General features: G+C 40.5%; 1 protein-coding gene across 2 annotated transcripts in view; it reads left to right on the top strand.

Annotated features, from left to right (window-relative positions):
- The first annotated feature begins 8465 nt into the window (after nucleotides 1-8465).
- ttyh2l (tweety homolog 2, like) overlaps nucleotides 8466-18369 on the top strand; it is a 53809-nt gene continuing 43905 nt past the window's right edge. For both annotated transcript variants that reach the window (XR_011980687.1, XM_072693579.1), the window contains exon 1: nucleotides 8466-8853. Coding sequence is in view for 1 of the 2 variants with exons in the window: in XM_072693579.1 (XP_072549680.1) it covers nucleotides 8722-8853 (132 nt within the window). In the remaining variant the exon portion in view is untranslated. The remainder of the gene's footprint in view (nucleotides 8854-18369) is intronic.

The following is an 18369-nucleotide window of genomic DNA, read 5'->3' on the forward strand; positions in this document are numbered from 1 at the left end:
AGACCCTATTTTCAGCCAGTCGTAATGCATAGTTACTCTGTCTTTCATAACAAAAAAAGAAAGGAAATTAATCAGTGTGGGTTGTGCAAAAGTTCCTGCTATTTCTTTCACTCCCCTGCCAAGCCTGAAATGCATTTCCATCTGATGTATGTTCTGTTCTTCTGTTTCCCGCATTTTTTCCATTTTCAATACTGCACAGTTGTTGTGCTATTGGTCCTTGACCTTCCCCCAGTAGCACCCACCTAGTACTACACTAGGTGGGTAAGTACCTAATGTCTCCCCTGACACATCACAGCCAACACAATTGTAGGAACAGATGCCTGTGCCAGGAACAGATGCCTGTTTCCCCCTGGAGAGAGCATGGCCAATTGTGCTCTCTCAGACTCCAGCCGCTGATGGCAAAGCCGTATGGTGCTCAGCCACTCTGAGCCCCAAAGGGTATCTTCTATTTTAGATGTATTTTGGATGTCTAATGGTTTGTTTGCACGCATTAGGAGTCTCTTCATGAAAAGAATGTACTCTATTTTTTTTTTTTTTTACCAATTTTTCTCTCTGATTTCAGATAGCCAATTACCCAACCCACTCATTAGCACTCTCCACCACCATATGATGCTCCTGACACTGGGAGGGTGAGGACTGACACATGCCTCCCAGCCACCGCCTCTTTTTGAACTGTCACTGATGCAATGCCACTGGGCCTCCAACGCACTTGGAGGAAAGTGCTGGGTAGCCAGGTCTGATGCACTGGCTAGCGAACCCCCGTGCCACGATGTAGGAAGAGAGAGCACCATCTACCAACCAATTGGTCAACAAGGCCAATTGTGCTCGCTCAGGCTCCGGCTGCTGATAGCAGGCCACATAAAATACTTCTGTTCTATTTCTTTTTATTCTGCAGCATCCAGACACGGTTTATTTGCTAATAAAAAAGTGATTGAATCCTCTCTTTCTTTATTCCTGTTACCAACCATGGTTCTCTCTTTCTCATTTCCAAGCTTGCCATTCCAGGTTAGATAGGTGTGTTGGTCGAGTAGGTGATCAGAGGATCGCTGGTTCAAATACCGTCATGTCGCTAGCCATCGGCAGCCGAGGCCCTGAGAGAACACAAGTGGCCTTGCTCTCTCTAGGGTGGGTACATGGCACTCTCTCCCCATAATGCTTAGCTGCAGTGCTAGCTGTCACTGGCATCCGTAGAGACCGGTTCGGTTCGAGTACGTTCGGGTTGGGTAATTGGCTTTCCAAATTGGGAAGGAAATGGATGAAAAATCTGATTTTATATATATATATATATATATATATATATATATATATATATATATATATATATATATAAATCTTGTTTGTGACAGATATCTGTGAGTGTGAAGAACCTTTTGTTGCCCCATTATATTTATTTAAGTGTGTGTGGGTAGGTAGGTAGGAAAGTAGGTACTTTACTGACCCCAAAGGAAATTGCAAGTCCCAACTAAAACTGCAGTGAGACTAACATTAAGATGCGTTTGGCCCTGAGCAGTAGATGTGTAGGTGTGTTCTCCAGACTCAAAGTCTACTGAGTATCCAATGCTTTTCTGTAATTCACTACAACATAACGTTATCATTTCATTGTATGAAATAAAAATGTAGAGAATATTTTTAATAATATAGATTATTATTGAGAACCTCGGCTACATTTCTTTTAAGATCCTTTTTAAAATGTTCCGATTTAGCACTTCAAGGGTTCTGCTATCGTCGACAAACCTTTTTCTGGTCCTGCAGAATCTGGTGTGTGTATGTGTGCTGAGAGACAGCAATTGTAAGGCTGTGAAGAAAGGAGTTTTGACTGTAATCTAGGATTTCCCCAGCGGAGAGAAATCACGTCGCAGCTGAATTAAACATGGCATAAGAGCAAACCCTTCCAAACCAGACATCTGTCTGTTTTCCTTTTCCTCTGTTTGCCGTGTAGCTTGCATTTAAGCCCGCTTCGCCAAGGCAGGCAATAACATCCGCGAGCTTAGCGCTTCATCTCAATTCTCCGTCTGGCTTTATTCGACATCCTCAGCAAATCCAAGATACACATAAAAGCAGTTATTGCACACTGAAGTCTTTGGCGACTTCTTCCTTGGACCCGCTTTGTTTGGCTCCCTTTCCATCACTTTGTGAGATCAATACGACGGCGAGGCAATTATCACCATAAAACCAGCATTCACAATGACTGGCTTTGTTCCGCAGGCCTGTGTTTGGCCATTGGAGTTCGAGTTTTGCGGCGCTGTTGTAATCATGTTTGGCGCAATCGTATAAATTCGGGGCTACGGCATCGGGGGCGGCTAGAGAGAAATAAAAACAAATCAAGGGCCTGAGTTAGATTCCCAATATTGCTATTATCCTTCGCTGCCATACAACTTGCAGGACTTCTCATTTACGGCACAGAGGCCATTACTCACTTTAACGGGCCATTGCGCTGAAACATTGCGGCTACTGTAGTGCAGCCCAGCATGGTTTTCCTCAACGTTCTCCTGCACAGTGTTTCAGTGGAATGAAAACGTTCCAGGACCATGACTTTTATATCACTACACACTGCGCCGCGTAGGCCCATGTGTTCAGAACTTTGTCGGAGTCTGCATGATTATTTCCTTTTGCGGTGTGCTAAGGGCTCTGAGATGAAACTACACTCATTTGGTTTCTTAGAGAGAATGGATTATCCCTGTAATGGCCAAAGGGGACAAATAACAAGAAGGATAGGTTTGGTGACAAGCATTCCAGGTGGAACACAACAGAGGTGAAAAGCAAGCGATTCTGCAACTCAAGGCCATGGCCAGTCCCCAACAGCCCCCGATAGAAAGTCAAACATGTACAGAGAGGATTTGCCAAGCAATTACGGAGGCCGCGTACAGCCAGACAAAATGGCAGGGCGAGGAGGTGTCGTTTAAAAAGGCAATCTCGCTTTTGCAGCTGGGTAAGCACTGTCCAAATATAGTGTGGATTAATTCCCATCAAATTTAAGAAAGAGAAAAAAACCCAACAACAACATATGGACATTAGACCAAGCTTAATTCAACTCTTTAACAGCCCTCCTCAACAGTGCGCACTGATTAAAGACACTACAGCACTACAGCAGTAGCTTAGGCCGTAAACGGACGAACCCAGCCCCAGATCACAGACCGCTCTGAACAAAACAGATAAAAAATGGTTTTGACAAAAGTGCAGAGCATGCCACCGCAACAGGCTTTATGCTTTAATACAAGCTTGGGAAACAGTGAGTGGCCACGTTTGATTGAATAACACCGAGCACTTTGAACTGCACGTGTAAATCTTCATTCATATTTATGGCTCTAAGTAGCGCAGCATTCCGCAAAGGGATTTAAGTCTCACATGGGAAAAAAAGGCAATAACCAAAGGAGGGAAAGTCCTTATTATAGAAATGCATTTTTTTCTCACTCAACAACATCAAAAGCAAACCAGCACAGCGGGATGAGGAATTTGAAGTTTAGCGTATAATAGCAGCAAATGAGGTGGCCTTTTATGACACTTTTTTTCTGTTGTTTGTTTGCATAGATCAAGTTAGTGTAACGTGTGCTTTAATTGCTTCATGGTCTTTTTGAAAAAGGCCATTATTTACATATGTCCACTGGCCAGTCAGCTATCTGCATGATCTAGTGGTCATTTAAGTGGACAGCTGTGAAGCGCTGTAAATGAGGAATGCAAAGGCATCTGAGGTATCCCGCATGCAAGACAATTTTGCCACTTGTCACTGACAGATGAAAAACTAATAGATAAAAAAGGCAAATTAGGTGTTAGTCAGTTATTGAAGTTGACAAAAGAAAATGGACAAGTAATTGGATCGTCACTACTCTGATGGGGGCCAAATTAGGAAGGCCAGGTGGTCAGGACAACTAGTGAACAGGCAACAGGATCATGGGCTAAGTGGGTTCACTGATGCTCATGGAGATCCCACCTCACAACCTACAGGATCTGCTGCTAATATATGGTCGTGTGGAGTCAATGGTCCATGGTCCATGGTCAGATCTGTTGTGGCCACATAAGGGAGATGTTACGGCTGATCGGTGTATATATACATATTGACACACATATATACATGGAGACCTTCAGTGTTCACCTGAGTGGTGGCAGTTGGTGATAGCTTCATCTTTCTGACACGTAGTGTAAAAAGTTCTCCTTAAACTTGCGAACTATGCTTCCAGCTGTATCTCTAGGAACATGCAGGGTCTATGCTCTCATTCTGTATGCTTTTCCTTGTTTGTGCAAGGCAGTGATCTCTTCTTTGAACTTCTTTTTGCCATTTTTAAAAATTGCCATAAAATGTCACAAAATCCTGTCAACAATGTCAACAAACTCCTAGTTGTGTTGAGCTGTTTGATTGGTATATTGCAAGCAGCTGAAAGTTTGTACATTTGGCTAATAAACCTAATTTGCAATGGGGGTGTAATCATTTCGATTGCCATATCTGTATATGTATGTATGAATGTATGTGAACCTCACAATATCTCACGATAACGGCATCTATTTCTCAAGTGTTTTATATGTAACTGCGCAGTCCATTCAGGTATAGTCAAGAAGGAGTGCAGCAAGTCAAGGATAGAGAGAGACACAGACTCCGCAGGGAATCCCCAACTGATATTTGAAATTCAGCAGGACCAAATCCATCCCAAATATTACCATTATGACTGGTCGACCTTGAGCGCAGACATTCAAAACATAGATGACTCCAACTCGAGCTCATAACTTTCTGATCATATCACATTCCATCAATTTGGCACGGCCCTGACGGGGAGGGAATTCTATATATGAAAGAGGCACATAAGCTGTCTGCAATACTGAGCGAAATGGGGAAGAAGTCATGTGACGCACTGTGCAGATGGACATGAAAAAAGTCTTTCACATATTAAATGAAAGTGGCCTTTCTGTCTGGTGCCCTCCTAAAAAAATAAAGGTTCCTGATTGGTTCCTGACTTGGTTGTATGCTAGATAGAAACCCACCTATTATATTACATATATATATGGATTGGTAACACTTTCCTAAAACATTTCAAGGATTTTAATCATGAAATACGTGTTGTAAAAAAAGCTGTATCTGCCTACTTTTATGCAATGTCACCTCAACAAGTGATGCCTATTAAAATAAGCCTTTAAAAATGTCTAGATAGATTAACATCAATGGTCTAATGGCCTTCTGAGTTCTATTTCCAGTAAATGTACCCAAAGGTTTCTCAAGAAACCAAAAGTGGTTCTTCTGTGGCATCACTCATCATGAATAACTCATTTTTGGCACCCTTGTTGTGTATGACATGTAATCTTGCATATAATTGTATAAAACCAACAAAAAAGAGTCATCTTTAAAGAGTCATCATTATTATGAGTCACACTTGTTGGATGAATGCAAATGAAAGGCTTGTGTAGGTGTCATGTAGCCTTAACATTGCTGCCCTTCAGTAAAGTGTTACACATCCTTTGTTGTGCATAAGTGAGAGTGCAGTTTAAAGAACCTTCTCAAATTATAAAGGTTCTAAACCAGCTTAATTACTTTTTTTTAACAAGCCATGAGCTGAAATCACTCAGGTGGTCAAGGCCAGTGGTTAGAAAGGAATGGGTTTTGAAGACGTGAGATCACTTATCAAAGTGAGGTTTATCCAGCTCACTTTAAAAGGCTTAAGAATTTCAAGGCAAGTGAAAAGTGAAGGGTCTCTTGTTGCCACATTGCTGCTTCATGCAAGCTACATTTCAAGCATGCCATTACCTCGGGTGCACTCATTTGAACTGCCCACTTTGTCCACCAGATGTCAACCTTGAACAACGCTGTCTGAGGCACTGGGGTCTCTGCCCCCCGTGTTAACTCTTGATGTCACGGCTGGCCACTGCTGATGAACATATGCTGCAGGCCTAGATGGCTTCTCATGAAAATATGACGACCAGTCTTGCTGGCTGTGAGGAAATGAAGTCATGAAGGAAAGCCCTGTCAGTTTCACCGGTTTTCATTTTCTCATCACCCTGGTCGTGATTGTGCATCATTAGCTTTCGTTTATGTGCTTTCAAACCTCATTACTCTGGATCCATTCACTTCAGATACCTTGAGATTTCCTTGGCTTTCAATCAGTGTGGTTCTGAGGCAACTGCCTGTTTTTAGATGGGGGTGCTCCTCCAAACAAATCCTGGTGAGAAATGTCTGAATAAAGAGTTGCCATAAAAGTACATTTTAAATGACCTACAATTCCGTTTATTTCTTGGGTTTGCATCACACTCACACTTTCTAACATAATAACTTGCTTACCGTACACTCCACCATGGTCATACCTGTTATGTGGACGTGCCATTTTCTTCACTAACCCAGCATGCTGCAGGCATTTTAATTAATTACTTTACCTCGACTGGTTCCTGTTCGGAATGAAAATGCAGAGTTTGGTCTCGTTCTGCATGTTAGACCATGACGCTGCACATGATGTAACTAATCAGCTCATCAAAACAGCTGCAATCATGACAGCCTGTGGGGGGGCTGAGTTACGAATCAAATCGCATTCGTTCATTTTGCTGTTTTTCAATTCATCAAAAGCATTCTGTATGCTGAGTAGTCTGCAAGCGTTAGGGATGCACTGATTTGGGAATTATGGGCGATGCCAATCTTCAATCATTTTCTTGTTCATATCTGATATCTGAAGCTAATGTGTATATAGGTCTAAACATCTATATAATATAAATCCATAAATTGGATCAACCTGGATCAGCATTAGAAAAACATAACATTTATTTCTGTATAATGATCAAAATTTGCTCCGATAGAGGACAGTAATTCATTCCTGAAATATCAGTTATAATATCTGCCAATACTGATATTATGCCGATATCATCGTGCATCCCTATGTAAACCGATTAGAGCTCTTATTCTAAGCACAAATAGACAAGAAATAAAAGTTACTGCACTCCAAAAAATATACATATATTTGCAGAATAATTGCTATTGGATGCATAATGCATAAATAGTAAGTTTGCAACTGTGGTTGGGGCAAAAAAATGCTCGGATATGATGACACAAGCCAATTTACAACCCTGTTAATTTGCCTAAGAATGAAACATGCTGGGTTTCCTTTTGTTTTGGGCTCGTAATAAAAATAATAATCTGCTTTAACTGGCTGGTTTACGGCACCGGCGACGGCTCACAGAAGCAACATAGATTTAACACTGTAATAAAACACAAAATGTCATTATTCCTGAGTCTCACCGTATTGCTGGATAGTATTGCTGTCCTCATATTGTGTCCTCTGAGCGTGATGTGCAGTTAGAAAGTTGACGACGTTTTAGCCGGGTTAGCTTTTAGCCTTGACCCACCTCACTCCCCCAGGTTTGGCTTACTCTAGTATTACTGTTCCTTTTCCCTTCTGAGGTGTGGTCAGCTCCAGGTTAGCTCTGGAGAGAAAGATGGAGAAAGATGGTCAGATTTTAGCCTATTTTTAGCCTACGGGGCCCTGTATTCTTCCCCTGAGTGTCGCTTCGTCTCGCACCGGCACAGGACAAGCCACAGTCATGAGGCCTGGTTCATACAGAAACTAGTATTCTCATAACTAGCAGAGACTAGACAGCCCGGAGGCTCAGCGGTTAGAGCTCCGGGCTATTGATGACATTGTTGCAGGTTTGATACCCGGGCTGGGCAAGCTGCCACTGTTGGGCCATTGAGCAAGGCCCTTCACCCTTTCTCTGCTCCCCCCGGGTGCTGGAGTTTGCTGCCCACCGCTCAGAGTGTGTGTGTGTTGACTACCACAGGTGGGTAAAATGCAGAGGACACATTTCGCTGTACATAGTACAGTGACAAATATATGCACCTTTACATGATATTACAAACTTCTACTACCAAAGAATAGTTATTAGAATAGTTACTGAATAAGTCACCTTAGTGTGTAATAAGTCCTGGGATGTTAAGGGGTTAAGCCAGATCCAGTCAGATACCTTCTCAGGAGGTAGCAAAGATATAAAACTGCCTTTCGTCTACAGCATATAAAAATGTGGATATCCCTAATAATCACATCTTTTAATGCTGGCATACTGCTGTGCAAATACAGGGTGGCGTGGCTTGCCTGGACAAGGAGTAGATTGATTTGAAATGAAGTATGACTGATTTTTAACTGGTATTTTGAAAAGATGAGTATATTTATGTGCATACATTATAAATGCACGCAGCACACCCTGCTCTTTAATAATATACCCAGAGGCTGTTTTTAAGCCTCTTTAGCAATCAAACCTCCCTATCTGTGAGACAGCCCAGCCCCTTGGTTGGGGTTTGATACGGCCTAATACCGTGGATCATTGGAGATTTAACGTGACCTGAATAGAATAATCTCTGTCTCTACCAGTACCCTCTCACTCACTGCTACCCGCTCTGTGTTTCCTACAACTTGTCGAAAACGATGAGAGTTATCAGGCTTCCCTCCGGACGGCCTTGCTCCAGTGCGCAGGCGCGCCATGATCAGCCGTTAAGTGCGGAGCGGAGTTCGCGAGTGCTCTTCAAGGAGCGCACTCCGACATGGGAATAGGGACGTAGCCACACTGCTATGTCTACTTTTAAGCGAGCCGGACGAAAGGGAACGCTTTCGTGTGGACTTGTCCTGCTCGTCGCTTTAACTGACCACGTAGCACTACTTGACCGGCTGTAGGACGCTGTGGACCGCCGCTGTATTTACACTTGTTTGAAAAGTTGGAGCGCGCGCGGAGTGCTCGGACGACTCGGTCGGGGCTTATCGCAGGATGGCATCATCCGCGCGGCAAGACTACATAGCCCCGTGGTGGACTTACTGGCTTCACAGTTTCCCACACTTTAATTTTAATTTCCAGCCGGTGGACAGTAGCTTCAAGCCGGGGGAAGTGGACTACCAGCAGGTCAGTGCTCTACTTTCAGCTGCGTCTCGAGAGGGCGCGTGACTGACTCACTACTCTCTACTTTTACCTCAGTGCCGCTGCAAGGCGCCGCACACCTCACCTCAGCACACTTCTCGTCAAATTACTGCTAGCTAGCTGGCTATTTACGGCGTTTTGTCGAAGTACAAAGACGGGACACATTTCAGAGGTACTGGTGTGGTTATTTTGTGGTCTACAAAGTATCAGAACAGGACCAAAATCATATTTGTAGGTCATATTTGGACTGCCATAGAGAAAGGGCAACGAGTAGATATCCCTTCCCATCGTTAGGCATCACTTGGGCAGCAGCATCCCACAGTTCAGTCTCTCTCAGCTTTCCATATAAACACATTCTTTCAAATATATATATAAATGGTCCAAAACGAGCACGGTATGGTTGGGACCTATAGGCCAGAAACACAAAAGTTTAGTTATTACTAGTATCCAGGGTTTGAGAAGACGTCCTTGCTTTTAGCATAGGCCTACACATGGGGAGCCTACTTTGTATGGATGTATCTCTAGTGCTAGGTGCTAGCTAGCTACCTCTAATATGGGAGATGTGTTAGAAAATTGGACATTTCCTTCTGCAGATATATTTTTCTTAGACCTTCTCTAGACGTTTAAAAAAGTGCCTTTCAGAAGTACTTCTCAAACCCATGTAAGGCCCGCAGGTGAACCTTAAGGGCACTGCACATTTGAGGGCACATTTATATTGTATATGGGAGACAGATGTAAAGTAGACTACCCAATTTGATGGTACGCTCCCATCTAGTTATCTTTTTATTTTGCTTATATTACATTTTGCCCTGCCCTGGAACATTTTTTACAATCATACTCTGGTTGTTTATGGAGGGCTGTTCGTACAGCTGCATCAGTTTTTTGTATTTGACCCAAGCATGGCCTAATACACCTTGTCTCCCCCCTGCACCCAGGCTGCCTTCACAACCCCAATGCAGACGCACAGATACGATGGCACGCGAATCAGGTTTCCGTAGCATCTGAGGTCGTTTCACAGACTAGAACATCCAGTAAAGATTGATGAAAGTCTGTCAAACAGGATTTGAAAACTTAAAGCAGACATGAAAGCCTGCCGTTCTGTGCAGTGGCACTAAGTAATTAGTGTCTGCTGTGAGCGGCCATTGAGCGGCGTCTAGTGAAACCTGAGGGGAAGACTTGCAAATGTGATTTCAGAATTATGCTGTATTACCAGCAGAACAGCCAGTGTCATGTATGTCCGCGAGCCATTTCTCCTGGCGTGCTTTTCTTCCTGGTTATGCTTTTACTGTAGATGGTTTCTGCTTGTCTGAATGCTTTATGTAGCTCTGTGTGTTGTTTTGATAGGTGTGGCAGAGGTTTTGTACAGCAGCCTTTAGGGGGGTGATGAATTACAGCATCCAAAACTCAACTAGATAAAGTATGGTGGTGTCTTGATTTTATACCTTATTCGATATAGCAAAAATGAGAAGTTGCGGAAGATGCACCTTAAATTTTCATTTGTTTAATAAATTCAGCCTATTACAAACATTTAAAAACTGCATACCTTTAAAAAAAGGATTCACAGTGTTTTAGTGCTGACAGTGATTATATCTAGACAATGCATAACCATAATATATGACGTAATATATGATCCACAGTCCTCTGAAAAAGGAACATTAGATTTAAACATTTGATCTTTGAACAATATAAAGAGATGGAGGTAATATGACTCAAAACATAGGAAATGCGTTTAATGCAGTTCAATTAATTGCAGATTATTAAATAAAATGGCTACAATTAGAATCTGGTGCACCACATCAGCTGCAAATGATTCAAACATGGTTAGAGAGGATTTTCATTTAAACCCATTCAGTCTGGTTTGCTCTTGATTGTTAAATTGACATTCAGTTAGAAATCAGCCTTTCCACTGTCTGGACAATAAATTACAAGTGAAACCACAGGTCACGCCATTCTGGTAAGTTCAGCTCAAGAGCAGACTACAAGAAGTAAAGATGTCTCCAGCGATCCTAAGACGTCATCACAAGACCTACAGGTAGCTCTTTGGACCAGTTGATGGCAAAGTACAGAATCTACCATAAGAAAGAGACTATGTTTGATTTATTAACGGAAGGTTTGAAAGGAGGAAACCCTTGCATGCTTCACATGACAAAACACATTAGGCCAAAGCTGATAGAGAACATCTAGACAAAGACCAGAACTTCTGGACAGGCAAATCTAAAGTATTATTTGGACACAGTAAAAGAAGACATGTTTGGCGCAAACCAAACACAGCATTTGGGCCCAAGAACTCATACCAACTGTGAAGCATGGTGGTGGAAATGTCTTGATTTGGGTTTGCTTTGCTACAACAAGGCCTGGCAAGCTCTCTTATCATATAATCTCTCTTTTATCATAGGGAAATACCAACAATTTGGGCATAGGTTGTCCTAACTTGTGTTTAGTTGTTATACTCCCAATATTGTTTAAATCAAGATCAAATATCCATATTATTAAGTATGTTAAGGTTTTCATTGGGTGTAGATCATATTTAAAGCAAATAACCATTTGCCATAGTGCTAAAGTGGTTTGTTGCCTGTTTAGATGGTTTGTTTATATGATGGAAATAAACATGATGTATTGTTTCACAATTGCTAAAAAAGCCAAACACAATAACCACAATTTAACCTCTCTAGTTTTATTACGTCAATACAAATGAAACACTGCCATGCAATGACACAGTACAATATACTGTAGCATCCCTAGTAGCCATGTCTAGTAGTCCTTAAATGGACCAGGAAGGGAAGGGGTATTTTTAAGGAGCCGTAAAAGTGTGTAAGTGCTGTTAACACCATGTTCAGAGCGGAAAATAGCTCCTACATCAGCACTGGAGCGCTGAGAGAAATCCTAAGGCTTTAGCTCCTTTCTATCTCACATCTTTGACCAAGACTCTTATCTCTCTTGATTCCAGTTGTAGTGGCTTAGACATTTCCTGCCACTTCACCTTGGATATCTTGGACTTGTGGTTGTTACTCATGTTTAATGGGTGCACAGGATGTACAGATGGAGGCTTGTCTGAGACTTATTAGATATGAAGGCTGTGTTCCCCAGGTCTGTTTGTGTTTTTGTTTCTCCATTCTTGCTCTATAGATTGTTTTACAGCTTGCGCTCAAGGTCAGATTTATCTGATTTGCTTGAAAAAGGATAAATTAGAGAGCAAAACAAGCCCTAGCAATATCTCACACAGAAACCATGTTGATTTTACCCTCCTTTCGCAGTTTTATACCTGATCTAATCTTTTTGTTGCCTCTCCCATGGGATATTGGGCATGCTGTTTTTATTATTATTATTAACCTTTTACTGCATGTTTTCAGTTCTACTTCAAGGACCAACTGTTTGTCTGGTTTATTACTTATGATAATTGTCTATCTAGGCAACTAAAATGAATGTTTCATTCTGCATTTCACTGGGGTGAGGGAACCTCAGTACTTTTAGTGAGGGAAGATACACTGTATGTACAAACGTTTGTGGACGCCCCTTCTGATGAATAATTTCAGCTACTTTAAGGTGCACACACAGCTTATATTCTTATAAAGCTTTGGCAATAGAATGAGGCGCTCTCCACGTGAACCTAAGGTCACCATGTCCAGTACCAGTCATCAGCAGTAGGGGTATTGGGTTGCAGTAGGTTGGTGAAAGTGAAGCTGTGCTCTCTGGAGTGATGGAGCTTCATCGTGTACCTTTGGGATGACTTGTGACTTATGACTTAAGTGGTGTCTGTGATCTAGGACTTCTCATTTAACATCAATATCTGACCTCACTATTGCAGTGGAGATGTGTATTTTTGTCTTTATAGACTAGAGTCATTTAGAGACCACATCGACCTGTCTGTGTGAAATGGATAAAGACCTGGATGTTCTTTCAGTTCACTGTGAGATGTTTTTGGGCATGTATTTACAGAGATGGGATTGGTGACAGCCCAGTGTTTATTAGCAAAGTTCCCATTCTAAACAAAAAGAAGCAAACTTCAAATAGCAGAAATTAGTGTTGCACTGATACCAATACAGTATCTGTGTCAGCGCCGATACTGGCACTTATAGACAGTATAGTATCGTCAGTAGAGAGCATCAATACGATAAAGCTTACTGGCGCCCTGTATTTATTTTTTTTTACATTGCATACTTTGTTATAAAACCAAACATTTACAACTTGTAAAAGCCAGTCATAAGTAGTTCTTATTATTAAACAGACATTTAATTTGAACATTTGAACTTTTACTTTTGCACTTTTTGTTTCCATGTAGTGTTTTTTTGGTTCTGAAACCAAAGCAGCTTGTTTAAAGGCCACACATAAATGTTAATTAATACCTTTTTATATAGAGATGTGTACTTAATGGTGAAACTGCTGCATAAGCACTGCATAAGCACTTTTAGTTTCTATTTTTTTTTTCACTGTTCTGAAATGTGCATTTTAAAAAGGTAAAGGTGCTATGATATGTCCTCCACATTTAACCCTGTTAACCCTTAATCTGTGGTAGTGAACACACACACACACTAGTGAACTAGGAGCAGTAGGCAGCCAACTTCAGCGGCCAGGGAGCAGAGAGGGTAAAGGGCCTTGCTCAAGGGCCCAACAGTGGCAGCTTGCCAAGCCCAGGAATCGAACCCACAACCCTGTTATCAATAGCCCGGCGCTCTAACCACTGAGCCACCACTGCCCAGAACCAAAAGCACAAAACGCTGTGTGGCCAAGCTTAGCAAGCTTATGCTTCCCTATCTACATGTGTTTCTGCATCATGATCATTTGTATTTTTTCATAGCTCTGAAACTTTTCAAATGTGCAGTTACTCAACCTCAAATGCTGTTCTTTCAAGCTTATTCTATCTTATTTGGGATAAAAAATAGAACAATAAATATCAGGATTTATAGCCATCTATCCAGTATTTAAAATCAGAGTTTGTATCGTATCGGTACTGGCAGATATGTAAAAATCTGGTATTGGTATTGAAACCGAAAAGGCGGTATCGATGCATCCCTGATGCATCAGAAATGTCTTCCCGGATGGTTTGCATCTTGGGTATCACATTCATTCGATTTGTTTGACCCAAATTTACATAGTTTGTACATCGGTATACAAAAGATATATCTCAATGGTAGGGCTGCACAATATTGTTATCGCAATGTGCCAATGTTGGATACGCAGAGGGCATTATTAATATCATGACCTGTTGGATCACTGACTTCTGATGAAATGCAGTGAAAATGTCTGTATTTTTTAAAATTGCTAAATATATTTCCGAAAAACACTATATGCAATATCAGTTTTCCCAATTTTGGACAGCCCTGGTCTACAGTACCTTTTTCTAAAAGTGCAGGAGACCAGAAATGCTGTCATTTTATTTAGTAGTGTATTTAGAAGTCTGCTCTCACCTTGTCTTGTCTTCAGTTCTTAGATGATTTGCTGAAGTGCTTGCCAAAAAGGCTTATGTAAACATGGCATTTGCTTTAACATTCAGAATGTTTGATACTCTTCTGAAGTCGAGGTTCCAAGGCTTTATACATTAATTCATTCTTTTAGGTAGTTTGTGCCCCTATTTTTATTGCACCTTATCTCAGATCTCTATCTTTTATTCGGTTATGCATTTTCACATCTTTATGGCGATTTACACGCAGCATGTCTTCCGACAACGTGAACGTGGCTGCTGATAACAACGGGCTAAATATAGTTGTCAGAATGAGGGCATTCAGCACCAGTGTCAAAGCTGTAGCAGCATAGTCATTCTGTTTTGTACAGGACCACACCGTGCCCTCTGAAATGGGAACTTTAATGTTACTTCATCTCTCTCACACTTCCATTAGTACAGATTGGATTGCTCGTTCCAGCATCTGTCTGCTTATAGCTTTTTAGCAAAGATCTATTTGCACCTCTAGTTAATTCTCTGCTCTTTAACTTGAAGTACCAGCAGTACATCAGTGCGGAGCGTCTCTCGATACATTAAATTTTTTTCTCACAAAATGAGCTGAGCTATGATGCCATACAGGATGTGATGAGTAAAATTCTATCAAGCAAATATGAGGCCTCTGAATGAGCTTAAACAGTGGATACTGTGAACAGGATGCAGATCATACTTATGATGTTTCCTAACTTGCCAAAAAAACATGATGCAAAATTAATTTTGAACATCCTCAACAAGCTCAGCAAAAAACAAAAAAGACAACATTTCCATGAGTCACATGAATGCTGGGGTTTTGCCTGCAACAGTGTGACAGACTGGCATAGTCTGAAAGTGCAAGCTAAGGGACCTGGCTGCTGAGTTAATAGGGGGGGCAATATGTTTTACGTTATTAGCTCATTACGCCAATATAATAGTATTAGTTTTTAATTAGCCTCATAGCTCCAGTGCAGAACTAAAGAAGCTTTAGACAGCAAACATTTCTTGGCCAATCAGCTATGTGTGGTGTCCAAAGGGAAAGGTTGCGTAAGGCTGATTTTTCAATGAGCCATTTTTTTTATGAAGTGAGATTTTACAGTCACATGTTTTGCTAATTTGAAGTTTGAGAAACAGTAATAGTCATTTTTTTAAGCATACAAGTCAAAGTGAGTAGCCAGTTGCCAGGTGAAAGTGCAGCCTCCACACAGTGTGATTAGGTGTGATGCTAAAGCAATGACAAAATATTTTGTAATCATATTTATTTTTGATGCAGATATTTTTTATGCATTAAGGTTGAAAAACATTTGGCTCAATTAATTAAGCAATGGTGTTTGTATAATTTCACCTATGATTTTGTCTCTGTAGCGACTGTTAAAACTAACCCCTATTTGAGTAACAATTAATTATTAATAATCCTAATTTAAATTTTTGCATTACAAAAGAAAGAAGCTTCTGCTCCAAATTCAATACCTTCAAGCTTGACTTGACCACATGGGAAAATAAACCATCTGAAAGAAAATGTTATGGTCAGATAAGACAAAGATGTTTGGAAATGTAAAGGTGAGGCACTTAAACCCAAGAACCCTGTATAACTGTAAAGCATGCTGGTGGTAGAAACATGCTTTGGGCCTTTTTGTGAACCGGTAAAATGAACAAAGTGGATGTCATTATAAAGAAGGAGGGAATCCCAGAATTAACATAACTTCAAATCATCATCTAGATGGTTAAAAAACAGATGGTGTTCCAACAGGACAGTGTCACCTACTGTGGTTGTACAATGGATAAAGTAGGCAAATATTAAGCTTTTGGAATGTCCTTTCCAAAGTTTTATCCTCAACCTAGCGAAAATATGTGAACTGTGCTTAAATGTGGTGTCTGTTCCAGAAAAGGCATCACATTTAAATCTCTGCCAATTCTGAGAATGGTGGACATATATCTAACCAGAATTTCGACAGGAACGTGTTACTGGCTATTGATAATTGCTGTATGTATATTTGTAACGCTGTGATGAATTCAGAAAACCTCTCAAAGTTAAAATGTTTTTTCTATTAAATACATTTTGCCCAGAAAAAAGAACAGTTCAAGGAAATCATTGAAAGTTCAATATTGGCATGACATTCAGGTATAACTGTAAATGAAAATTCTGCTGACTGATCAGCGGACAGCTTGTAAAGACCAAAGCAGATTTTCAGTGGAGGATCGCCACAAACAGTTAAGTTTACTTAAGGACTAGGCTTAATCTGTGTCTGAAAACCTAAATCTGCTTAAAATAATTGATGTCCTCCAAGTGACTCTTTGCCTTTTTTTCTGGGGCTGAACTCTCTTACCTAGTGCAGTGAAACGTCTTTTTGTAGTTGTTAAGCCAACTTTATTGCCTTGAACTGATTTTGGTCACAGTTTACATTATTGGATCTTTGCACACTGAAATAAAATTTACATGATTCAAATACGCATGTCATTTCCACATGAATGAAGCAATTCTTGCCTGAAGTAAGCAACTGATTATAGAACTGATTTGCACAGTTGAATCACTTGCTCTTTTTTCTTCTGTTTGTGTTTCTAATTTGTGAACATTTGCAATATTCATAAAAACATAATCTGGTATTGAATAGTGAAAACCATAATAACATACATTAGACTGTGACAACAGGCCAGTGAAGTAGAAATGCTTTTCTTTCATGCATTAATAGATATTTCTGCAGTTGATTCTAAAAACACATGCAGTGTTTAGTCAACTAATGCATATCTAAAACAAATCTCATTTTGTAAACAATTATTCTGTGAAAATATTACAGTTTTTGCATGTTATCTGCACAATCCAAGGCAAACACTTTCACAAATGACTCTGTGCAGGATTTCCACTGTCAGCTTAGTTGTTTCTATTATACAACGTGAGCTGCTCTATTAGAGTTGCTATTTGCTGCTCTAATAGCACGAGCCTGGTGTGATTGACTCCCATTAGTTGATTTCATAGCTGTCTGAAAATGACTGCTGTTCAGAAAGGATGTATTATTCACAGAGTAACTCAGGGAAGCGTTTTACATTTCAGTCTATGCGACAGTCGTGCTGCGGCCGCAGGCCCCTAATCAGAGCTTTGGCTCGCTCGTTCTCTCAATTCTCTTCACCCATTCTCCTTTACTACACCTCTGCTACAGGCTGTGGTAACACAGGGGTCACAAGACCGGAGGGCCTGTCTTGCCCTGCCGGCTTTTATCACATGACATTCGTTTCAAAGAGACCATTTGAGCATTTCCAGTTTCCAGTCTAAACCCACGTGGGTTACCATGGCGATATGCCCAGGCTCTCTCCTGCAGCCATCAGCAGGCTTTCTTCTTATCCACTCATGACTTTTCCAGGCAAAACTATGCTTATGTTCAGATCTACACACACATACACGTGCACATACACATTCCCTCAGCAGTATGCTTAATCTGTCTCATAGTGTGCGTTCCTAACATGTGACCAGTTTGTAGTAGTACACACAGTACATTCATGCTCAGTTATTAACACTGACACATTTTTACCTTTCTGCTGCCTAACTCTGAAAACTCTTCTGCGCTTAAATATATGAAATTTGAAGTTATGCATTTACATCTAGGGGTGGGCAACATGCCTATAATTTATCCATAGCATGACGAATATGGGCACTATTAGCTTTTCTGGGTATAATGTGGATATTGTCGATACTTAAGTACATTTTAATATACAAACTTTGTTTCTTAAATGGTAAAGCATGTAATTAGTCCTGTTAAAATTAATTGAATGCAGAGTTGAAATATACTTAAAATATTGCATAAAATGATTGAAATGAATGAAAAACACGATTTGTGTAGTCCAGCTTATGAAATATCTCAGGGTAAAATATTGCAATACATACTATATGTCTTGTGATAAACTTTTTTTCATATAGCTTATTTACATTATTATTTAAATGTAATTACAGAATTACATTGCCACTGTTACATAAATGCAACTTCTTTAAATTTGTTAAAATGCCAAAATTGATCTATAATGACCCATAAAAAGGACCTCTCTAGAAATTATAACACAGGGATGTTTCATAGTAAAACATCTACTCTTTTTGTGGACGAATT

This window comes from Salminus brasiliensis, chromosome 12, assembly GCF_030463535.1.
Source record: "Salminus brasiliensis chromosome 12, fSalBra1.hap2, whole genome shotgun sequence".
Lineage (NCBI taxonomy): Eukaryota > Metazoa > Chordata > Actinopteri > Characiformes > Bryconidae > Salminus > Salminus brasiliensis.